The sequence below is a fragment of the Heterodontus francisci genome, chromosome 49 (genome assembly GCF_036365525.1).
Source record: "Heterodontus francisci isolate sHetFra1 chromosome 49, sHetFra1.hap1, whole genome shotgun sequence".
Taxonomy (NCBI): domain Eukaryota; kingdom Metazoa; phylum Chordata; class Chondrichthyes; order Heterodontiformes; family Heterodontidae; genus Heterodontus; species Heterodontus francisci.
In genome coordinates this window covers 8529565-8555806 of record NC_090419.1, presented here as the reverse complement: position 1 = coordinate 8555806, position 26242 = coordinate 8529565, and the positions used below count along the sequence as shown (strand labels likewise).

The window sequence follows — 26242 nt, the reverse complement described above, 5'->3', positions numbered from 1 at the left end:
GGACCCTCACTCTCACCATCGGACCCTCACTCTCATCATCGGGACCCTCACTCTCATCATCGGGACCCTCACTCTCATCATCAGGACCCTCACTCTCACCATCAGGACCCTCACTCTCACCATCGGGACCCTCACTCTCATCATCAGGAACCTCACTCTCATCATCAGGACCCTCACTCTCACCATCAGGACCCTCACTCTCATCATCAGGACCCTCACTCTCATCATCAGGACCCTCACTCTCACCATCAGGACCCTCACTCTCATCATCGGACCCTCACTCTCATCATCAGGACCCTCACTCTCACCATCAGGACCCTCACTCTCACCATCAGGACCCTCACTCTCATCATCAGGACCCTCACTCTCACCATCGGACCCTCACTCTCACCATCGGGACCCTCACTCTCATCATCGGACCCTCACTCTCATCATCAGGACCCTCACTCTCACCATCAGGACCCTCACTCTCATCATCAGGACCCTCACTCTCACCATCGGACCCTCACTCTCACCATCAGGACCCTCACTCTCATCATCGGGACCCTCACTCTCATCATCGGACCCTCACTCTCATCATCAGGACCCTCACTCTCACCATCAGGACCCTCACTCTCATCATCAGGACCCTCACTCTCACCATCAGGACCCTCACTCTCATCATCAGGACCCTCATTCTCATCATCGGACCCTCATTCTCATCATCAGGACCCTCACTCTCATCATCAGGACCCTCACTCTCACCATCAGGACCCTCACTCTCATCATCAGGACCCTCACTCTCACCATCAGGACCCTCACTCTCATCATCAGGACCCTCACTCTCACCATCAGGACCCTCACTCTCACCATCGGACCCTCACTCTCATCATCGGGACCCTCACTCTCATCATCGGGACCCTCACTCTCATCATCAGGACCCTCACTCTCACCATCAGGACCCTCACTCTCACCATCGGACCCTCACTCTCATCATCGGGACCCTCACTCTCATCATCAGGACCCTCATTCTCATCATCAGACCCTCACTCTCACCATCGGGACCCTCACTCTCACCATCAGGACCCTCACTCTCACCATCAGGACCCTCACTCTCACCATCGGGACCCTCACTCTCACCATCAGACCCTCACTCTCATCATCAGGACCCTCACTCTCACCATCAGGACCCTCACTCTCACCATCAGACCCTCACTCTCATCATCAGGACCCTCACTCTCACCATCAGGACCCTCACTCTCACCATCGGACCCTCACTCTCATCATCGGGACCCTCACTCTCATCATCGGGACCCTCACTCTCATCATCAGGACCCTCACTCTCACCATCAGGACCCTCACTCTCACCATCGGGACCCTCACTCTCATCATCAGGAACCTCACTCTCATCATCAGGACCCTCACTCTCACCATCAGGACCCTCACTCTCATCATCAGGACCCTCACTCTCACCATCGGGACCCTCACTCTCATCATCGGACCCTCACTCTCATCATCAGGACCCTCACTCTCACCATCAGGACCCTCACTCTCATCATCAGGACCCTCACTCTCACCATCAGGACCCTCACTCTCATCATCAGGACCCTCACTCTCACCATCGGACCCTCACTCTCACCATCAGGACCCTCACTCTCATCATCGGGACCCTCACTCTCATCATCGGACCCTCACTCTCATCATCAGGACCCTCACTCTCACCATCAGGACCCTCACTCTCATCATCAGGACCCTCACTCTCACCATCAGGACCCTCACTCTCATCATCAGGACCCTCATTCTCATCATCGGACCCTCATTCTCATCATCAGGACCCTCACTCTCATCATCAGGACCCTCACTCTCACCATCAGGACCCTCACTCTCATCATCAGGACCCTCACTCTCACCATCAGGACCCTCACTCTCATCATCAGGACCCTCATTCTCATCATCGGACCCTCATTCTCATCATCAGGACCCTCACTCTCATCATCAGGACCCTCACTCTCATCATCAGGACCCTCACTCTCATCATCAGGACCCTCACTCTCATCATCAGGACCCTCACTCTCACCATCAGGACCCTCACTCTCACCATCAGGACCCTCACTCTCATCATCAGGACCCTCACTCTCATCATCAGGACCCTCACTCTCATCATCAGGACCCTCACTCTCACCATCAGGACCCTCACTCTCATCATCAGGACCCTCACTCTCATCATCAGGACCCTCACTCTCACCATCGGGACCCTCACTCTCACCATCAGGACCCTCACTCTCATCATCAGGACCCTCACTCTCATCATCAGGACCCTCACTCTCACCATCAGGACCCTCACTCTCATCATCAGGACCCTCACTCTCATCATCAGGACCCTCACTCTCATCATCAGGACCCTCACTCTCACCATCGGGACCCTCACTCTCACCATCAGGACCCTCACTCTCATCATCAGGACCCTCACTCTCATCATCAGGACCCTCACTCTCACCATCAGGACCCTCACTCTCATCATCAGGACCCTCACTCTCATCATCAGGACCCTCACTCTCACCATCAGGACCCTCACTCTCATCATCAGGACCCTCACTCTCACCATCAGGACCCTCACTCTCATCATCAGGACCCTCATTCTCATCATCGGACCCTCACTCTCATCATCAGGACCCTCACTCTCATCATCGGGACCCTCACTCTCACCATCAGGACCCTCACTCTCATCATCAGGACCCTCATTCTCATCATCGGACCCTCACTCTCATCATCAGGACCCTCACTCTCATCATCAGGACCCTCACTCTCACCATCAGGACCCTCACTCTCATCATCAGGACCCTCACTCTCATCATCAGGACCCTCATTCTCATCATCGGACCCTCACTCTCATCATCAGGACCCTCACTCTCACCATCAGGACCCTCACTCTCACCATCGGGACCCTCACTCTCACCATCAGGACCCTCACTCTCACCATCAGGACCCTCACTCTCATCATCAGGACCCTCACTCTCATCATCAGGACCCTCACTCTCATCATCAGGACCCTCACTCTCACCATCAGGACCCTCACTCTCATCATCAGGACCCTCACTCTCATCATCAGGACCCTCACTCTCATCATCAGGACCCTCACTCTCACCATCAGGACCCTCACTCTCACCATCGGACCCTCACTCTCATCATCAGGACCCTCACTCTCACCATCGGGACCCTCACTCTCACCATCAGGACCCTCACTCTCACCATCGGACCCTCACTCTCATCATCGGACCCTCACTCTCATCATCGGGACCCTCACTCTCATCATCGGGACCCTCACTCTCATCATCAGGACCCTCACTCTCATCATCAGGACCCTCACTCTCACCATCAGGACCCTCACTCTCATCATCAGGACCCTCACTCTCATCATCAGGACCCTCACTCTCATCATCAGGACCCTCATTCTCATCATCGGACCCTCATTCTCATCATCAGGACCCTCACTCTCATCATCAGGACCCTCATTCTCATCATCGGACCCTCATTCTCATCATCAGGACCCTCACTCTCATCATCAGGACCCTCACTCTCACCATCAGGACCCTCACTCTCATCATCAGGACCCTCACTCTCACCATCAGGACCCTCACTCTCATCATCGGGACCCTCACTCTCACCATCAGACCCTCACTCTCATCATCGGGACCCTCACTCTCACCATCAGACCCTCACTCTCATCATCAGACCCTCACTCTCACCATCAGGACCCTCATTCTCATCATCGGACCCTCATTCTCATCATCAGGACCCTCACTCTCATCATCAGGACCCTCACTCTCATCATCAGACCCTCACTCTCACCATCAGGACCCTCACTCTCATCATCAGGACCCTCACTCTCATCATCAGGACCCTCACTCTCATCATCAGGACCCTCATTCTCATCATCGGACCCTCATTCTCATCATCAGGACCCTCACTCTCATCATCAGGACCCTCATTCTCATCATCGGACCCTCACTCTCATCATCGGGACCCTCACTCTCACCATCAGACCCTCACTCTCATCATCGGGACCCTCACTCTCACCATCAGACCCTCACTCTCATCATCAGACCCTCACTCTCACCATCAGGACCCTCATTCTCATCATCGGACCCTCATTCTCATCATCAGGACCCTCACTCTCATCATCGGGACCCTCACTCTCACCATCGGGACCCTCACTCTCACCATCAGACCCTCACTCTCATCATCAGACCCTCACTCTCATCATCGGGACCCTCACTCTCACCATCAGACCCTCACTCTCATCATCAGACCCTCACTCTCATCATCGGGACCCTCACTCTCACCATCAGACCCTCACTCTCATCATCAGACCCTCACTCTCATCATCGGGACCCTCACTCTCATCATCAGACCCTCACTCTCACCATCGGGACCCTCACTCTCACCATCGGGACCCTCACTCTCACCATCGGGACCCTCACTCTCACCATCGGGACCCTCACTCTCACCATCGGGATCCTCACTCTCACCATCGTCCCCCTCACTCTCACCATCGGGACCCTCACTCTCATCATCGGACCCTCACTCTCATCATCAGACCCTCACTCTCACCATCGGGACCCTCACTCTCACCATCGGGACCCTCACTCTCACCATCGGACCCTCATTCTCATCATCGAGACCCTCACTCTCATCATCGGGACCCTCACTCTCACCATCGGGATCCTCACTCTCACCATCGTCCCCCTCACTCTCACCATCGGGACCCTCACTCTCATCATCGGACCCTCACTCTCATCATCAGACCCTCACTCTCATCATCGGGACCCTCACTCTCACCATCAGGACCCTCACTCTCACCATCGGGACCCTCACTCTCATCATCGGGACCCTCACTCTCATCATCGGGACCCTCACTCTCATCATCAGACCCTCACTCTCATCATCGGACCCTCACTCTCATCATCGGACCCTCACTCTCATCATCAGACCCTCACTCTCATCATCGGGACCCTCACTCTCACCATCGGGACCCTCACTCTCATCATCGGGACCCTCACTCTCACCATCGGGACCCTCACTCTCATCATCGGGACCCTCACTCTCATCATCAGGAACCTCACTCTCATCATCGGGACCCTCACTCTCATCATCGGACCCTCACTCTCACCATCGGGACCCTCACTCTCATCATCGGACCCTCACTCTCATCATCGGACCCTCACTCTCATCATCAGACCCTCACTCTCACCATCGTCCCCCTCACTCTCACCATCGGACCCTCACTCTCATCATCGGGACCCTCACTCTCACCATCGGGACCCTCACTCTCACCATCGGACCCTCACTCTCATCATCGGGACCCTCACTCTCACCATCGGGACCCTCACTCTCATCATCGGGACCCTCACTCTCACCATCGGGACCCTCACTCTCACCATCGGGACCCTCACTCTCATCATCGGGACCCTCACTCTCACCATCGGGACCCTCACTCTCACCATCAGACCCTCACTCTCATCATCAGACCCTCACTCTCACCATCGGGACCCTCACTCTCACCATCGGGACCCTCACTCTCACCATCGGGACCCTCACTCTCATCATCGGGACCCTCACTCTCACCATCGGGACCCTCACTCTCACCATCGGGATCCTCACTCTCACCATCGTCCCCCTCACTCTCACCATCGGGACCCTCACTCTCATCATCGGACCCTCACTCTCATCATCAGACCCTCACTCTCACCATCGGGACCCTCACTCTCACCATCGGGACCCTCACTCTCACCATCGGACCCTCATTCTCATCATCGAGACCCTCACTCTCATCATCGGGACCCTCACTCTCATCATCAGACCCTCACTCTCATCATCGGACCCTCACTCTCATCATCGGACCCTCACTCTCATCATCGGGACCCTCACTCTCACCATCGGGACCCTCACTCTCATCATCGGGACCCTCACTCTCATCATCGGGACCCTCACTCTCATCATCAGACCCTCACTCTCATCATCAGACCCTCACTCTCATCATCGGGACCCTCACTCTCATCATCGGACCCTCACTCTCATCATCGGGACCCTCACTCTCACCATCAGACCCTCACTCTCACCATCGGGACCCTCACTCTCATCATCGGGACCCTCACTCTCACCATCGGGACCCTCACTCTCACCATCGGGACCCTCACTCTCATCATCGGGACCCTCACTCTCATCATCGGACCCTCACTCTCATCATCGGGACCCTCACTCTCACCATCAGACCCTCACTCTCACCATCGGGACCCTCATTCTCATCATCGGACCCTCACTCTCATCATCGGACCCTCACTCTCATCATCGGGACCCTCACTCTCACCATCGGGACCCTCACTCTCATCATCGGGACCCTCACTCTCATCATCGGGACCCTCACTCTCATCATCAGACCCTCACTCTCATCATCAGACCCTCACTCTCATCATCGGGACCCTCACTCTCATCATCGGACCCTCACTCTCATCATCGGGACCCTCACTCTCACCATCAGACCCTCACTCTCATCATCGGGACCCTCACTCTCATCATCAGACCCTCACTCTCATCATCGGGACCCTCACTCTCATCATCGGACCCTCACTCTCATCATCGGGACCCTCACTCTCACCATCAGACCCTCACTCTCACCATCGGGACCCTCACTCTCACCATCGGACCCTCATTCTCATCATCGAGACCCTCACTCTCATCATCGGGACCCTCACTCTCACCATCGGGACCCTCACTCTCATCATCGGGACCCTCACTCTCATCATCGGGACCCTCACTCTCATCATCAGACCCTCACTCTCATCATCGGACCCTCACTCTCATCATCGGACCCTCACTCTCACCATCGGGACCCTCACTCTCATCATCGGACCCTCACTCTCATCATCGGGACCCTCACTCTCATCATCAGACCCTCACTCTCATCATCGGACCCTCACTCTCATCATCGGACCCTCACTCTCATCATCGGACCCTCACTCTCACCATCGGGACCCTCACTCTCATCATCGGACCCTCACTCTCATCATCGGACCCTCACTCTCACCATCAGACCCTCACTCTCACCATCAGACCCTCACTCTCATCATCGGGACCCTCACTCTCACCAACGAGACCCTCACTCTCATCATCGGGACCCTCACTCTCACCATCGGGACCCTCACTCTCATCATCGGGACCCTCACTCGCACCATCGGGACCCTCACTCTCACCATCGGGACCCTCACTCTCATCATCGGGATCCTCACTCTCATCATCGGGACCCTCACTCTCACCATCGGGACCCTCACTCTCATCATCGGACCCTCACTCTCACCATCGGGACCCTCACTCTCATCATCGGGATCCTCACTCTCATCATCGGGACCCTCACTCTCACCATCGGGACCCTCACTCTCATCATCGGGATCCTCACTCTCATCATCAGGAACCTCACTCTCACTATCGGGACCCTCACTCTCACCATCAGGACCCTCACTCTCATCATCGGGACCCTCACTCTCATCATCGGGATCCTCACTCTCATCATCGGGACCCTCACTCTCACCATCGGGACCCTCACTCTCATCATCAGGAACCTCACTCTCACCATCGGGACCCTCACTCTCACCATCGGGACCCTCACTCTCATCATCGGACCCTCACTCTCATCATCAGGAACCTCACTCTCACCATCGGGACCCTCACTCTCACCATCGGACCCTCACTCTCACCATCGGGACCCTCACTCTCATCATCGGACCCTCACTCTCATCATCGGGACCCTCACTCTCACCATCAGGACCCTCACTCTCACCATCGGGACCCTCACTCTCACCATCGGGACCCTCACTCTCATCATCGGGACCCTCACTCTCATCATCGGGACCCTCACTCTCACCAACGAGACCCTCACTCTCACCATCGGGACCCTCACTCTCACCATCGGACCCTCACTCTCATCATCGGGACCCTCACTCTCACCATCGGGACCCTCACTCTCATCATCGGGACCCTCACTCTCACCAACGAGACCCTCACTCTCATCATCGGGACCCTCACTCTCACCATCGGGACCCTCACTCTCATCATCGGGACCCTCACTCTCACCAACGAGACCCTCACTCTCATCATCGGGACCCTCACTCTCACCATCGGGACCCTCACTCTCATCATCGGGACCCTCACTCTCACCATCGGGACCCTCACTCTCATCATCGGGATCCTCACTCTCATCATCGGGACCCTCACTCTCACCATCAGGATCCTCACTCTCATCATCGGGACCCTCACTCTCACCATCGGGACCCTCACTCTCACCATCGGGACCCTCACTCTCATCATCGGGACCCTCACTCTCACCAACGAGACCCTCACTCTCATCATCGGGACCCTCACTCTCATCATCGGGACCCTCACTCTCACCATCGGGACCCTCACTCTCATCATCGGGACCCTCACTCTCACCAACGAGACCCTCACTCTCATCATCGGGACCCTCACTCTCACCATCGGGACCCTCACTCTCATCATCGGGACCCTCACTCTCACCATCGGGACCCTCACTCTCATCATCGGGATCCTCACTCTCATCATCGGGACCCTCACTCTCACCATCAGGATCCTCACTCTCATCATCGGGACCCTCACTCTCATCATCGGGACCCTCACTCTCATCATCGGGATCCTCACTCTCATCATCGGGACCCTCACTCTCACCATCGGGACCCTCACTCTCATCATCGGACCCTCACTCTCACCATCGGACCCTCACTCTCATCATCGGGACCCTCACTCTCATCATCGGGACCCTCACTCTCACCATCAGGATCCTCACTCTCATCATCGGGACCCTCACTCTCATCATCGGGACCCTCACTCTCATCATCGGGATCCTCACTCTCATCATCGGGACCCTCACTCTCACCATCGGGACCCTCACTCTCATCATCGGACCCTCACTCTCATCATCAGGACCCTCACTCTCACCATCGGGACCCTCACTCTCACCATCGGGACCCTCACTCTCATCATCGGGACCCTCACTCTCACCATCGGGACCCTCACTCTCATCATCGGGACCCTCACTCTCATCATCGGGATCCTCACTCTCATCATCGGACCCTCACTCTCACCATCGGGACCCTCACTCTCATCATCGGACCCTCACTCTCACCATCGGGACCCTCACTCTCATCATCGGGACCCTCACTCTCACCATCGGGACCCTCACTCTCATCATCGGGACCCTCACTCTCATCATCGGACCCTCACTCTCACCATCGGGACCCTCACTCTCATCATCGGGACCCTCACTCTCACCATCGGGACCCTCACTCTCATCATCGGGATCCTCACTCTCATCATCAGGAACCTCACTCTCACCATCGGGACCCTCACTCTCATCATCAGGAACCTCACTCTCATCATCGGGACCCTCACTCTCACCATCGGGACCCTCACTCTCATCATCGGGATCCTCACTCTCATCATCAGGAACCTCACTCTCACCATCGGGACCCTCACTCTCACCATCAGGAACCTCACTCTCACCATCGGGACCCTCACTCTCACCATCAGGACCCTCACTCTCATCATCGGGACCCTCACTCTCACCATCGGGATCCTCACTCTCACCAACGAGACCCTCACTCTCACCATCGGACCCTCACTCTCACCATCGGACCCTCACTCTCACCATCGGACCCTCACTCTCATCATCAGGACCCTCACTCTCACCATCAGACCCTCACTCTCACCATCGGGACCCTCACTCTCACCATCGGGACCCTCATTCTCACCATCGGACCCTCACTCTCATCATCGGGACCCTCACTCTCATCATCAGGACCCTCACTCTCATCATCGGGACCCTCACTCTCACCATCAGGACCCTCACTCTCATCATCGGGACCCTCACTCTCATCATCGGGACCCTCACTCTCACCATCGGACCCTCATTCTCACCATCGGACCCTCACTCTCATCATCAGGACCCTCACTCTCATCATCGGGACCCTCACTCTCACCATCGGGACCCTCACTCTCATCATCAGACCCTCACTCTCATCATCGGACCCTCACTCTCACCATCGGGACCCTCACTCTCATCATCAGACCCTCACTCTCATCATCGGACCCTCACTCTCACCATCGGGACCCTCACTCTCATCATCAGACCCTCACTCTCACCATCGGGATCCTCACTCTCACCATCGGGACCCTCACTCTCACCATCGGGACCCTCATTCTCACCATCGGACCCTCACTCTCATCATCGGGACCCTCACTCTCATCATCAGGACCCTCACTCTCATCATCGGGACCCTCACTCTCACCATCAGGACCCTCACTCTCATCATCGGGACCCTCACTCTCATCATCGGGACCCTCACTCTCACCATCGGACCCTCATTCTCACCATCGGACCCTCACTCTCATCATCGGGACCCTCACTCTCATCATCAGGAACCTCACTCTCACCATCGGACCCTCACTCTCATCATCGGGACCCTCACTCTCATCATCAGGACCCTCACTCTCATCATCGGGACCCTCACTCTCATCATCGGACCCTCACTCTCATCATCAGGACCCTCACTCTCATCATCGGGACCCTCACTCTCATCATCAGGACCCTCACTCTCATCATCGGGACCCTCACTCTCATCATCGGACCCTCACTCTCATCATCAGGACCCTCACTCTCATCATCGGGACCCTCACTCTCATCATCGGACCCTCACTCTCATCATCGGGACCCTCACTCTCATCATCAGGACCCTCACTCTCATCATCGGGACCCTCACTCTCACCATCGGACCCTCACTCTCATCATCGGGACCCTCACTCTCATCATCAGGACCCTCACTCTCATCATCAGACCCTCACTCTCACCATCAGGACCCTCACTCTCACCATCGGACCCTCATTCTCACCATCGGACCCTCACTCTCACCATCGGGACCCTCATTCTCACCATCGGACCCTCACTCTCATCATCGGGACCCTCACTCTCACCATCAGGACCCTCACTCTCACCATCGGGACCCTCACTCTCACCATCAGGACCCTCACTCTCATCATCGGACCCTCACTCTCACTATCGGGACCCTCACTCTCACCATCAGGACCCTCATTCTCACCATCGGACCCTCACTCTCACCATCAGGACCCTCACTCTCACCATCGGGACCCTCACTCTCACCATCAGGACCCTCACTCTCACCATCGGGACCCTCACTCTCATCATCGGACCCTCACTCTCACTATCGGGACCCTCACTCTCACCATCGGACCCTCACTCTCACTATCGGGACCCTCACTCTCACCATCAGGACCCTCATTCTCACCATCGGACCCTCACTCTCACCATCAGGACCCTCACTCTCACCATCGGGACCCTCACTCTCACCATCAGGACCCTCACTCTCACCATCGGGACCCTCACTCTCATCATCGGACCCTCACTCTCACCATCGGGACCCTCACTCTCACCATCGGGACCCTCACTCTCACCATCAGGACCCTCACTCTCACCATCAGGACCCTCACTCTCACCATCGGACCCTCACTCTCACCATCAGGACCCTCACTCTCACCATCAGGACCCTCATTCTCACCATCGGGACCCTCACTCTCACCATCGGGACCCTCACTCTCACCATCAGGACCCTCACTCTCACCATCAGGACCCTCACTCTCACCATCAGGACCCTCACTCTCATCATCAGGACCCTCACTCTCACCATCGGGACCCTCACTCTCACCATCAGGACCCTCACTCTCATCATCAGGACCCTCACTCTCACCATCGGGACCCTCACTCTCACCATCAGGACCCTCACTCTCACCATCGGACCCTCACTCTCACCATCAGGACCCTCACTCTCACCATCGGACCCTCACTCTCACCATCAGGACCCTCACTCTCATCATCGGGACCCTCACTCTCATCATCAGGACCCTCACTCTCACCATCGGGACCCTCACTCTCACCATCGGGACCCTCACTCTCACCATCAGGACCCTCACTCTCATCATCGGGACCCTCACTCTCATCATCAGGACCCTCACTCTCACCATCGGGACCCTCACTCTCACCATCGGGACCCTCACTCTCACCATCGGACCCTCACTCTCATCATCGGACCCTCACTCTCACCATCAGGACCCTCACTCTCACCATCAGGACCCTCACTCTCACCATCAGGACCCTCACTCTCATCATCAGGACCCTCACTCTCACCATCGGGACCCTCACTCTCACCATCAGGACCCTCACTCTCATCATCAGGACCCTCACTCTCACCATCGGGACCCTCACTCTCACCATCAGGACCCTCACTCTCACCATCGGACCCTCACTCTCACCATCAGGACCCTCACTCTCACCATCAGGACCCTCACTCTCATCATCAGGACCCTCACTCTCATCATCGGACCCTCACTCTCACCATCAGGACCCTCACTCTCATCATCGGACCCTCACTCTCACCATCAGGACCCTCACTCTCATCATCGGGACCCTCACTCTCACCATCAGGACCCTCACTCTCATCATCGGACCCTCACTCTCATCATCGGGACCCTCACTCTCACCATCAGGACCCTCACTCTCATCATCAGGACCCTCACTCTCACCATCGGGACCCTCACTCTCACCATCAGGACCCTCACTCTCATCATCGGACCCTCACTCTCATCATCGGGACCCTCACTCTCACCATCAGGACCCTCACTCTCATCATCAGGACCCTCACTCTCACCATCGGGACCCTCACTCTCACCATCGGGACCCTCACTCTCACCATCAGGACCCTCACTCTCACCATCGGGACCCTCACTCTCACCATCAGGACCCTCACTCTCATCATCGGACCCTCACTCTCATCATCGGGACCCTCACTCTCACCATCAGGACCCTCACTCTCACCATCAGGACCCTCACTCTCATCATCAGGACCCTCACTCTCACCATCAGGACCCTCACTCTCACCATCAGGACCCTCACTCTCATCATCAGGACCCTCACTCTCACCATCAGGACCCTCACTCTCACCATCAGGACCCTCACTCTCATCATCAGGACCCTCACTCTCACCATCAGGACCCTCACTCTCACCATCAGGACCCTCACTCTCACCATCAGGACCCTCACTCTCATCATCAGGACCCTCACTCTCATCATCGGGACCCTCACTCTCACCATCAGGACCCTCACTCTCACCATCAGGACCCTCACTCTCATCATCAGGACCCTCACTCTCACCATCAGGACCCTCACTCTCACCATCAGGACCCTCACTCTCATCATCAGGACCCTCACTCTCACCATCAGGACCCTCACTCTCACCATCAGGACCCTCACTCTCATCATCAGGACCCTCACTCTCACCATCAGGACCCTCACTCTCACCATCAGGACCCTCACTCTCATCATCAGGACCCTCACTCTCACCATCGGACCCTCACTCTCACCATCAGGACCCTCACTCTCACCATCAGGACCCTCACTCTCATCATCAGGACCCTCACTCTCACCATCAGGACCCTCACTCTCACCATCAGGACCCTCACTCTCATCATCGGGACCCTCACTCTCACCATCAGGACCCTCACTCTCATCATCGGGACCCTCACTCTCATCATCAGGACCCTCACTCTCACCATCGGACCCTCACTCTCACCATCAGGACCCTCACTCTCACCATCAGGACCCTCACTCTCATCATCGGGACCCTCACTCTCACCATCAGGACCCTCACTCTCATCATCGGGACCCTCACTCTCACCATCGGACCCTCACTCTCACCATCAGGACCCTCACTCTCACCATCAGGACCCTCACTCTCATCATCAGGACCCTCACTCTCACCATCAGGACCCTCACTCTCATCATCAGGACCCTCACTCTCACCATCGGACCCTCACTCTCACCATCGGGACCCTCACTCTCATCATCGGGACCCTCACTCTCATCATCGGGACCCTCACTCGCACCATCAGGACCCTCACTCTCATCATCAGGACCCTCACTCTCACCATCAGGACCCTCACTCTCATCATCGGGACCCTCACTCTCATCATCGGGACCCTCACTCTCACCATCAGGACCCTCACTCTCATCATCAGGACCCTCACTCTCACCATCAGGACCCTCACTCTCATCATCAGGACCCTCACTCTCACCATCGGGACCCTCACTCTCACCATCAGGACCCTCACTCTCATCATCAGGACCCTCACTCTCACCATCAGGACCCTCACTCTCATCATCAGGACCCTCACTCTCACCATCGGGACCCTCACTCTCATCATCGGGACCCTCACTCTCATCATCGGGACCCTCACTCGCACCATCAGGACCCTCACTCTCATCATCAGGACCCTCACTCTCACCATCAGGACCCTCACTCTCATCATCGGGACCCTCACTCTCATCATCAGGACCCTCACTCTCACCATCGGGACCCTCACTCTCACCATCAGGACCCTCACTCTCATCATCGGACCCTCACTCTCATCATCAGGACCCTCACTCTCACCATCAGGACCCTCACTCTCACCATCAGGACCCTCACTCTCACCATCGGGACCCTCAATCTCACCATCAGGACCCTCACTCTCACCATCAGGACCCTCACTCTCATCATCAGGACCCTCACTCTCATCATCGGGACCCTCACTCTCACCATCGGGACCCTCACTCTCATCATCGGGACCCTCACTCTCACCATCGGGACCCTCACTCTCACCATCGGGACCCTCACTCTCATCATCGGACCCTCACTCTCATCATCGGGACCCTCACTCGCACCATCAGGACCCTCACTCTCATCATCAGGACCCTCACTCTCACCATCGGGACCCTCACTCTCATCATCGGACCCTCACTCTCATCATCGGGACCCTCACTCTCACCATCAGGACCCTCACTCTCATCATCAGGACCCTCACTCTCACCATCGGGACCCTCACTCTCATCATCGGGACCCTCATTCTCACCATCAGGACCCTCACTCTCATCATCGGGACCCTCACTCTCACCATCGGGACCCTCACTCTCATCATCGGGACCCTCATTCTCACCATCAGGACCCTCATTCTCACCATCAGGACCCTCACTCTCATCATCGGGACCCTCATTCTCACCATCAGGACCCTCACTCTCACCATCAGGACCCTCACTCTCACCATCAGGACCCTCACTCTCACCATCAGGAACCTCACTCTCATCATCGGACCCTCACTCGCACCATCAGGACCCTCACTCTCATCATCGGACCCTCACTCTCATCATCGGGACCCTCACTCTCACCATCGGGACCCTCACTCTCACCATCAGGACCCTCACTCTCATCATCGGACCCTCACTCTCATCATCGGGACCCTCATTCTCACCATCAGGACCCTCACTCTCATCATCGGACCCTCACTCTCACCATCGGACCCTCACTCTCATCATCGGGACCCTCACTCTCACCATCGGGACCCTCACTCTCATCATCGGGACCCTCATTCTCACCATCGGGACCCTCACTCTCACCATCGGGACCCTCACTCTCACCATCGGGACCCTCACTCTCACCATCGGGACCCTCACTCTCATCATCGGACCCTCACTCTCATCATCGGGACCCTCACTCTCACCATCAGGACCCTCACTCTCACCATCGGGACCCTCACTCTCATCATCGGACCCTCACTCTCATCATCGGACCCTCACTCTCATCATCGGGACCCTCACTCTCACCATCAGGACCCTCACTCTCACCATCGGGACCCTCACTCTCATCATCGGACCCTCACTCTCACCATCAGGACCCTCACTCTCACCATCGGGACCCTCACTCTCACCATCGGGACCCTCACTCTCATCATCGGACCCTCACTCTCATCATCGGGACCCTCATTCTCACCATCGGGACCCTCACTCTCACCATCGGGACCCTCACTCTCATCATCGGACCCTCACTCTCATCATCGGGACCCTCACTCTCACCATCAGGACCCTCACTCTCACCATCGGGACCCTCACTCTCATCATCGGACCCTCACTCTCACCATCAGGACCCTCACTCTCACCATCGGGACCCTCACTCTCACCATCGGGACCCTCACTCTCATCATCGGACCCTCACTCTCATCATCGGGACCCTCATTCTCACCATCAGGACCCTCACTCTCATCATCAGGACCCTCACTCTCATCATCGGGACCCTCACTCTCACCATCGGGACCCTCACTCTCATCATCGGGACCCTCACTCTCATCATCAGGACCCTCACTCTCATCATCAGGACCCTCACTCTCACCATCAGGACCCTCACTCTCATCATCGGGACACTCACTCTCATCATCGGACCCTCACTCTCATCATCGGGACCCTCACTCTCACCATCGGGACCCTCACTCTCATCATCAGGACCCTCACTCTCATCATCAGGACCCTCACTCTCATCATCGGGACACTCACTCTCATCATCGGACCCTCACTCTCATCATCGGGACCCTCACTCTCACCATCGGGACCCTCACTCTCATCATCGGGACCCTCACTCTCATCATCGGGACCCTCACTCTCACTATCGGACCCTCACTCTCATCATCGGGACCCTCACTCTCACTATCGGACCCTCACTCTCACCATTGAGTCTCCAGAGCCCTCGGGCCTTGTGATGCGGCCTCAGTGCCGGCTGCCCTTGATAGCTGGGGACCCTCCTTCGTCCCCGAGGTCGGGGGTCGGGGGGTGGGGGGGGGGTGTTGTGGGGGATGGGCCCAGAAAGGCACAAATATATTCCTGGCACCCACCCCACCCCGAGAGGGAGGGAATCCGCCCTCCTTACCTGCCTCCGGCCTGCACATGTCTCCAGGCCCTCCGGAACGGCCCAGTGAGCCGCTCAGTTGTATTCAAGATAGAGGGCGGGAGTCGCCGCCATCTTCGCGGAGGAGGTGGGCGGGGGGAGATCCAGCGCCACCCCCCACCCCGCTCTCCGGCCTGACGTCTTGTCCTGTGCCTCAGGTGGGCTGTGTATTGCTCAGTCGCTGAAAATCCCCCGTGAGCCGAAGCCCGGCGAATTCGAGAAGATTGTCAACCGGCTGATGGAGACGCCCAACGCCCGAGGCATCATCATCTTCGCCAACGAGGACGACATTAAGTAAGACCCGTCCCGCGCTGTTCGCTTGCGGTAACGCCCCAATAAACGGCCAATTCGACACCCGCGACCCCCCCCCACCCCCCCAACCCGCGCTCTTCCCCAGAGACTTCAGTTTTCCCTTCGACCTGTCCCCGCACCCCAACTTCCGTCTTCCACCTTCGCCACCGCGTCGCCCCTCTCCTCCCTCGCTCCTCCTGCGCTTCGCTCTCCGCTCCCTCGCTCGTTCACTCTCTCCGTCTCCCGCCCCTCCTCACTCCCGCCCCCATGACCTCATTCTGCCCTGAACGTCCGAGGCTCTCTCTCCCTCTCTCTCTCATTCCGCAGGAGGGTGCTGGAAGCGGCCAACCTCGCCAACCTGACCGGGCACTTCCTGTGGGTGGGGTCCGACAGCTGGGGCGCCAAGGCCTCGCCCGTCCTGCACCAGGAGGAAGTGGCGGAAGGGGCCGTCACCATCCTGCCGAAGCGGACATCCATCGAGGGTAAGGGAGCCGCTTCGCAAAAGAGGCGGCCGCGGAGGTTGGGGGAGCCCATCCGGGATTAACTCTAGCTTGGGGCCGAGGCCCGATCAGCAGGAGGGGTGGGTCGATGGGGAGTTGGGTGGGCGTGTCGAGGGATGAGGGACCTCAGTTAATGCGGAGAGACTGGGAGAAGCTGGGATTGTTCTCCTTAGAGCAGAGAAGGTCATGGGCGATGGGGAAAGAGCGGGTGGGGGAGGGGTTGGTGAGGGGGAGTCAGCAATGCATTCTGGTCCTGTCATGGGATGACGAGCCCAGGACCAGCAAGGTCTGGTTAACATTCAAATCAATCCTGCATGGCAACCGGGATGTGATTGGGGTGGGGGGGGGGGGGGAATGAGTTAATCCATAATTTTACTGAGTGTGGGAAAGGACAGTAAGAGACCTGATTTCATTTATATAGCGCCTTTAACGTAATAAAATGTCCCCAAGGTGCTTCACAGGAGTGTAAATCAGTCAGAATTTCATCCCCGAGCCAGATCAGGAGATATCAGGGACCAGCGACCAAAAGCTCGGTCAAAGAGGTCGGTTTTTAAGCAGCGTCTTAAAGGAGGAGAGAGAGAGGCGGAGAGGTTTAGGGAGGGAATTCCAGAGCTTAGGGCCCCAGGCAGCTGAAGGCACGGCCGCCAATGGTGGAGCGATGGGAATCGGGGGATGGTCAAGAGGCCGGAATTGGAGGAGGGCAGAGATCTCGGAGGGTTGTTGGGTGTTGGAGGAGGTTACAGAGATAGGGAGGGTTGTAGGGGCTGGAGGAGGTTATAGAGATAGGGAGGGTTGTAGGGGCTGGAGGAGGTTACAGAGATAGGGAGAGGTGTAGGGGCTGGAGGAGGTTACAGAGATAGGGAGGGTTGTAGGGGCTGGAGGAGGTTACAGAGATAGGGAGAGGTGTAGGGGCTGGAGGAGGTTACAGAGATAGGGAGAGGTGTAGGGGCTGGAGGAGGTTACAGAGATAGGGAGGGTTGTAGGGGCTGGAGGAGGTTACAGAGATAGGGAGAGGTGTAGGGGCTGGAGGCGGTTACAGAGATAGGGAGGGTTGTGGGAGCTGGAGGAGGTTACAGAGATAGGGAGGGTTGTAGGGGCTGGAGGAGGTTACAGAGATAGGGAGGGTTGTAGGGACTGGAGGAGGTTACAGAGATAGGGAGGGGGGGGTAGGGGCCGGAGGAGGTTACAGAGATAGGGAGGGTTGTAGGGACTGGAGGAGGTTACAGAGATCGGGAGGGGGGTGAGGTCCATGGAGGGATTTGAACACGAGGGTGAGAATTTTAAAATTGAGGTCTTGTTTGATTGGGAGACAGTGTAGGTCAGTGATCACAGTGGGTGACGGGTGAACGGGACTCGGTGCGAGTTAGGACACGGGGACAGCAGAGTTTTGGATGACCTCGAGTTTACAGAGAGTCGAATGTGGGAGACCAGCCGGGAGTGTGTTGGAATAGTCAGGTCTGGAGGTGACGAAGGCAGGGATGAGGGTTTCAGCAGCCGATGAGCTGAGGCAGGGGCGGAGATGGGCGATGTTACAATGAAAACTGCCCTGAGAGTGCGATTCATAGTTAGAGAGATAGGGATAGTGAGAGACGAGATAGATTGATAGAGGAGGAGACAGAGATGGATGGAGGAACAGGGAGGGAGACAGACGGACAGATGGAGAGACTGAGAGAGAGAGAGAGAGACACAGACGGACAGATGGAGAGACAGAGAAATGGCTGTGTGTACAGATATAGATTTAATAAATTGATGAAGGGACTCTTGACAGCCTGTTACACTGATACAAAGCCTCCAGGGGTATAGAAATATCCTGAACCCGCTGTGAGGGAATCTGTGACTACAGATAGAGGCTGGGATGAGTGGGAGACAGGCTGTGGCTTTGTACTTGGTTCCCAAACCCTCTCTCTGTTCCAGGTTTCGACCAATATTTCACTAGTCGTTCACTCCAAAACAACCGCAGGAACATCTGGTTTGCCGAGTTCTGGGAAGATGACTTCACCTGCAAGCTGACCCTGCCTCGAGGACAGCAAGACCCGACCGTTAAAAAATGCACGGGTAGGGCAGGTCCAATCGCCTTTCCCTGAACGCCTGGTGGCTTAGCCAGCAGGGCTGGCGTCGCCCGATCAGGCGGGCGCTGTAGGGCAAGGGGGGGGACTTTCACCCGGTCATTGGCCAACCCAAGCCTCGCCACCTTCCGTGAAGCGCGGTTAGAAACGGCATTCTGCGGCTCTTACGTTGCTGCAGGTCTTGTGTTGCTGCGGCCCTTATGTTGCTGCGGCGCTTGTGTGGCTGCAGCCCTCGTGTTGCTCCAGCCCTCACATCGCTGCAGCCCTTGTGTTGCTGCAGCCCCTGTGTTGCTCCAGCCCTTACATCGCTGCAGCCCTTGTGTTGCTGCAGCCCCTGTGTTGCTCCAGCCCTTACATCGCTGCAGCCCTTGTGTTGCTGCAGCCCCTGTGTTGCTCCAGCCCTTACATCGCTATGGCCCCAAGTTGCTTCGGCCCTTGTGCTGCTGCGGCCCTTACGTCGCTACGGCCCTCGGTTGCTGCGTCCCTCATGTCGCTGCAGCCCTTGTGTTGTTGCGGCAGGCAGCCATGTCTGGCTGAGGCCTTCCTTCCTTTTCCCGGTCTAATCCGCCCACCTTGTCCATTTTCCGCAGTGTTTTTTTCTACTGAGCCTCCTCCCCTGTGTCCTGTTGTGGGGTTCATGGTGAGCCCAAGCTCACAGTCCTGGGGTTGTGGTCTGACGGAGTTTCCTGGGATAGGGCCTGAGTTGAAGCTCCCTGGGATATTACGGAGACTCCGTGTCACGTGACAGATTAGGACAACGATCCCTGTTTTCCGTTCTGTGACTCCCTCACATTGTCACTGGAGAAACCAAAATATTTGTCAGTTATTGTAATCAGGCTGATATCCCCCCTCTCTGTTTCACTCTCTATCTCTCTCTTTCACTCTTTCTCTCTCCATCCTCTCTCTTCCCTCTCTATCTCTTCTCACTCCCTCTCTCGCTGTCTCCACCCTCTCTTTTTCTCTGTCTCTCTGCTCTATCTCTCTCCCTCTCGCCCCTTTTCCCTCTCTCTCCCTCCCTCTTTTCTCCCTCTTCCCCTCTCTCTTTCCCTCCCTCCTCTCTGTCTATCCCTCTCCGCTTCTCTCTCTCTCCCTTTCTGCCCCTCTCTCTCCCTATTTCTCTCTCTCCCCCTCTTCCTCGCTCCTCTCTCTCCTCACTTTATCCCTCTCCCTCCCTCCTCCCCCTTCTCCACTTTCTGTCCATTCCTCGCTCTCTCCCTCCCTCTTTCCCCTACCCTCTCTCCCCCCTCTCTTTCACCCCTCTCCCTCCCTATTTCTCTCTCCAACTCTCGCTCTCTCTCCCCCTTTCTCTCCCCTTCTCTCTCCTTCTTTCCCCTCTCCTGCTCGCCGTCACTCCTCTGTCTCTCTCTCTCTCCCCTTCTCTCTCACCACTTTACATTTCTCCACACACACACTCTCTCTCTCTCCCTCTTCCCCCTCTCCATTCTCTGTCCCCCCCCCTTCCTCTGTACCTCCCTCATTCCCCTACCCTCCCTCCTCTCTCTCTCTCTCTCTCTTTCTCTCCCCTCACTCGCCCTATTTCTCTGTCCAACCCCTCTCTCTCCCTCTTTCTCCCACTCCCGCTCTCCATCACTCCTCTCTCTCTCTCTCTTCTCTTTCCTCCCCTCTCCCCCCCACCCCCCTCGTTCTCTCTCTCTCTCTCTGTCTCTCTATCTCCAGGCCAGGAGCGCATTGGCCGGGATTCACACTACGAGCAGGAAGGGAAGGTGCAGTTTGTGATAGATGCCGTCTACGCCATGGCCCACGCCCTCCATGACATGCACAATGACCTTTGCACGGGGGCCATTGGTGTCTGCCCCAAGATGGACGCAATCGGCGGCAAGACTCTCCTGCAGTACATCCGGGGCGTTACCTTCAACGGTGAGTTTGCGGGGGGGGGGGGGGGGTGGTCGGGACGCGGGGTAGTGCTGGGAGACGGTCGGGGAAGCGTTGGCGCGTTCGCGACCCAGCATTCACCACAGGAGATTCAACTATGACCTCGCGCCTGCGGGTCGGCGAGCGGCCAACAGGGGCGGAGGTGACGGTTGCGAACGGGATGCGAGTTAGGACACGGGGCAGGGGCGGGGGCAAGGGGGGGGTGGGGGCGGCAGAGTTTTTGGACGAGCTGAAGGTTCCGGAAGGCCGGGCCGGAGAGAAGGGATGGAGCAAGGACGGTGAGAGCAGTTGGCAGTCAGCTGGAGTTGAGGCGCCCAGGGATCTTGTGGGAGGGTGTGCGGAAGATTTCAGGTAATGAGATGACTCTGTCCGCCTCAGGGCAGCAATTATTTCTTGTTAATTTGGGCATAAAGTAATTAGTTAGGGCCCCGCGGGAGTTTGGGGAGCGCTCGTGGCCTAGTTGAGCCAAAAAAAGCCTCAACCACCAGTTGAAGCACCAGTGCACTCTGGGTATTGAGCTGCAAGGAGCCAGTTAACACCAATGTTGTCTATTTTACCTCAAGACCCAAGAAAACCGGGTGCCGCAAAAATGCAGGGGCTCAAATCTAACTGGATTCAGGCTTGGGAAGGTGGGCTAGGCCGGACACAACCGATTTGAGTGGTTTCCCTTATTTCCTGTCTCCCGCACCCCCCTGCCCACCATTTCCTCCCCTTCCCAACGCTCCCCGTCATCCCTTTACCCTGAGACTGTGAACACCCCCCCCCCTCCACCCCCGTGTTCGAGACACACCAGCCGGGGTGGGGGGGGAGGGGGGGGGGGCGAGGGGAAAACAGCCTCTCGGCATCGACCCTGTCAAAGCCCTCTCGGAATCTTGCATGTGCCCATGAGATCGTCGCTCTTAATTTGTCCCGACAAAACTGCTTTCCTCGGAGCCGAGGGGAGGGCGAGGGCTCTGTTTCTGGGATCTCAGCGTTCCCTGACCATGTTTTTCCTTTCTCAGGGAGTGCCGGCACCTCGGTGATGTTCAACGAGAACGGGGACGCCCCCGGGCGGTATCACATCTTCCAGTATCACCACACCAACACCAGTACCCCGGGGTACAAAGTCATCGGGCAGTGGACGGACCAGCTACGAATGAATGTAAGAGCCAACTTGAGCTCCTCCCCTCGGCCTCAGCCGGTCTCCCTCTCCCTCTCCCCGTCCCCTCTCAGTCACATGCCCGTGGGGTCCGAGCCCCCACTCTGGGACTGGAGCCCAGTAATCCAGCCCCAATACTCCCCGCCGGTGTCAGTACTGAGGGAGCGCCGCACTGTCGGAGGGTCAGTACTGAGGGAGCGCCGCACTGTCGGAGGGTCAGTACTGAGGGAGCGCCGCACTGTCGGAGGGTCAGTACTGAGGGAGCGCCGCACTGTCGGAGGGTCAGTACTGAGGGAACGCCGCACTGTCGGAGGGTCAGTACTGAGGGAGCGCCGCACTGTCGGAGGGTCAGTACTGAGGGAGCGCCGCACTGTCGGAGGGTCAGTACTGAGGGAGCGCCGCACTGTCGGAGGGTCAGTACTGAGGGAGCGCCACACTGTCGGAGGGTCAGTACTGAGGGAGCGCCACACTGTCGGAGGGTCAGTACTGGGGGAGCGCCGCACTGTCGGAGGGTCAGTACTGAGGGAGTTCCGCACTGTCGGAGGGTCAGTACTGAGGGAGTGCCGCACTGTCGGAGGGTCAGTACTGAGGGGGTGCCGCACTGTCGGAGGGTCAGTACTGAGGGAGCGCCGTGCTGTCGGAGGGTCAGTACTGAGGGAGCGCCGCGCTGTCGGAGGGTCAGTACTGAGGGAGCGCCGCACTGTCGGAGGGGCCGTCTCTCGGGATGAGACATTAAACCCGAGGCCCCCCCGTCTGCCCTCTCGGGTGGATGTAAAAGATTCCACAGCCACGGCTGGGCAAAGACCCCGCACGTCAGACGGTTTGGGGCCAAAGTCTGCAGCCAGGGAGAACTGGCCTCACTTCTCTCCGTCCAGTCATGTCAGTGAAGGAGTTAACATGAAGTTTCAGGCTTTTAACCACACAATGCATTCCTTCTGGCTTCATGCTGCCCTGTGGAATCTGCAGCCTGCTGCCGGAGTTTTAAAAAATCAGGATTTAACACAAAATGGGAATCTGGCCAACATGAATTCGCAGGAAAGGGGATTTTGAAAGCAATTTTCGATTAAAAATCTCCGCACTGCTCTGCTCAGCAAATGAACGAGAGGTGCTGAAACAATTTACTGAAGTGGGATTTCCACAATTAAATTAATATTCAAGCAGATTCCAGAGGCTGGAATTAGTTTATAATATGCCCTGCTCATCCTTTAATCGTGTGTCACTTGGGTTCAGAGCGGGCAGTGACTGAGTTTGTCTGACAGCAACTGCATTGAACGTCAGTCTGCATCTGACCCCGTTTTGTTTTACAATGCAGACTGAGGTCTGCTGCGTATTTAACCCTTTTACTTAAGGTGTCCTTTGTTCCTCTTTACTCCTTCTCCAGGGACACCCGGGCGCCAACGTAACCGCGGAAGAGGTGGCAGGCAATCGGGGAGGACGGACCCCCCCCACCCCACCCCCCACCCCCCGATGGCCCGCAGCCTGGACCTGTGAATTGCCACCTTGGCCAGGCCCAGGAGCAGACCGACGAGGAGGTCCTCCTCCCGGCCCGAGCCCCCTCCGCACCGGGTGCCCAAAGATCAGGAGCGTGGGACTGAAGTGCAGCCAGAACTTGAGGAGCAGCCCCTTCAGATACTCAAAGAGGGGCTGCAACCTCGCACACTCCGTATATGTGTGGAACACGGACCCCCGCTCGGCCGGGAGCGCTCCGCACTCCCGAGCCCCCTCGCCACCCGCAGTCCCGGGGGTTTCGGCTATTCCTCCGCACGCTGGACCGTCCCCAGAGTCGGCCGCCCGGACAGCCGAGGCGCTCTCCTCTGCCGGCGGGGGAGCGCCCTGACTGGAGGCGACCATGTTCCAGACTCGGAATAGATCCCGGTAAAAGACAGGCAACTCCCTCAGAGAGGCGCGGCTAATGGACTCCACTGGGAGCTGCGTGTCGTCTTGAAGGCAGTGACACTGGCAGAAAAAATACGTCGCCAGCGCCCACCATCTGGGAGGACGTTCGACGTACAGGTATCTCTGCAGGGTCTGAAGGTGGAGAGTTGCAGCCTGGGTGCGGACGCACACCAGCGACTGACCGCCCTCCTCGATCGGGAGACTCAGGGCCGCGGCAGAGACCCAGTGTTTCCTCTTGCCCCAGAAGAAATCGACGAGTTTCTTCTGGATCTTGGTGGCAAATGCAGGGGGCGGGGCCAAAGTGACCAACCGGTACCACAACATGGAGGCCACCAGTTGGTTTATGACCAGCGCTCGGCCCCTGTAGGAAAGCAGAGCCAATCCCGTCAACCTCCTGCGAAGCAGGCACAGGAAGGGCTCCACGCAGATGGTATACAATTGGCCGGACATGGGGCATCCCTTACGCACTCCTCTCCCAAAGCGAAGGGGCGCCGTCAAGGACCCGTTAACTTTGACTAGACACTCTGCAGCGGAGTATAAAAGTCGGACCCAGGCCACAAAATGCGGGCCGAGTCCGAAAGTGCGCAGAGTCCCGAAAAGGTATTCGTGATCCACCCTGTCGAACGCCTTCTCCTGATCGAGGGAGAGAAAGGCGACCGACTGACCAGTCCTCTGGGAAAGATGGATCAGGTCCCGGACCAGGTGGATGTTGTCCTGGATGGACCGGCCCGGGACCGTGTAGGACTGGTCGGGGTGGATCATGCGGGCAGCACGGAGCCCAGGCGGGTAGACATAGCCCGGGCAAAGATCTTATAATCCGTGCTGAGGAGGGAGACCGGACGCCAGTTTTTAAGCAGGCAGAGATCGCCCCTCTTCGGCAGCAGAACGATGACCGCCCTGCGCCACAAGAGGGGCATCTCCCCAGATGCCAGGCTTTCCCCCAGGACCCGCGTGTAATCGTCCCCCAGGACGTCCCAGAATGCCCTGAGGAACTCCACGGTCAACCCATCCAGCCCTGGGGATTTGCCCCTCATGAGCTGGTGGAGGGCGCCAGTCAGCTCCGCCAACGTGAGCGGAGCCTCCAATCCTTCAGCGCCCTCCGGGCTGACCTGCAGCAGGTCCTCCCACGAAACTCTGCGCGCATCCTCGCTGGACGGATCCGGAGAGAACAACGCACTGTAATAAGTACGGACCAGGAGGCCCATTCCCTCCGGATCCGTGATGGAGGATCCGTCGTTGGCCAGCAGCTCAACAGACCCCCCGCCATTTTTCCAGCGAGTAGAAGAAGGGTGAGGCGCGGTCCAAATCTTCCAGGATCTGGATCCGCGACCTCACAAATGCGCCTCGGAACCCTATGAGCTGCAGGTCCCTCAGCGCGCCCTTCTCTTTGTACGCCTGCCACTGGGCCAGGTCCGCGACGGCATGACCGAGGCGGGACTCCAAGTCGAGCACCTCCCTCTTGAGGTGCCCGATCTCGGCTTCCCGCCTCTTGGTCGACCCCTTCGCGTACTCCTGACAGAAGACGCGGATGTGAGTCTTGCCCACATCCCACCATAGCCTCAAGGAGGGGAAGCCCCCCTGCTTCCTTCTCCAGTC

At 57.3% G+C, this 26242-nt stretch overlaps 1 protein-coding gene across 1 annotated transcript in view; it reads left to right on the top strand.

The window, feature by feature from the left end:
- The window catches only part of LOC137358320 (metabotropic glutamate receptor 6-like), a 67317-nt gene that overhangs the window by 3529 nt on the left and 37546 nt on the right, over nucleotides 1–26242 (top strand). The window contains exons 3-7 of the mRNA XM_068024263.1: nucleotides 17021–17156; nucleotides 17481–17635; nucleotides 19568–19708; nucleotides 21397–21597; nucleotides 22614–22753. Of these exons, the coding sequence (XP_067880364.1) occupies nucleotides 17021–17156; nucleotides 17481–17635; nucleotides 19568–19708; nucleotides 21397–21597; nucleotides 22614–22753 (773 nt within the window). The remainder of the gene's footprint in view (nucleotides 1–17020; nucleotides 17157–17480; nucleotides 17636–19567; nucleotides 19709–21396; nucleotides 21598–22613; nucleotides 22754–26242) is intronic.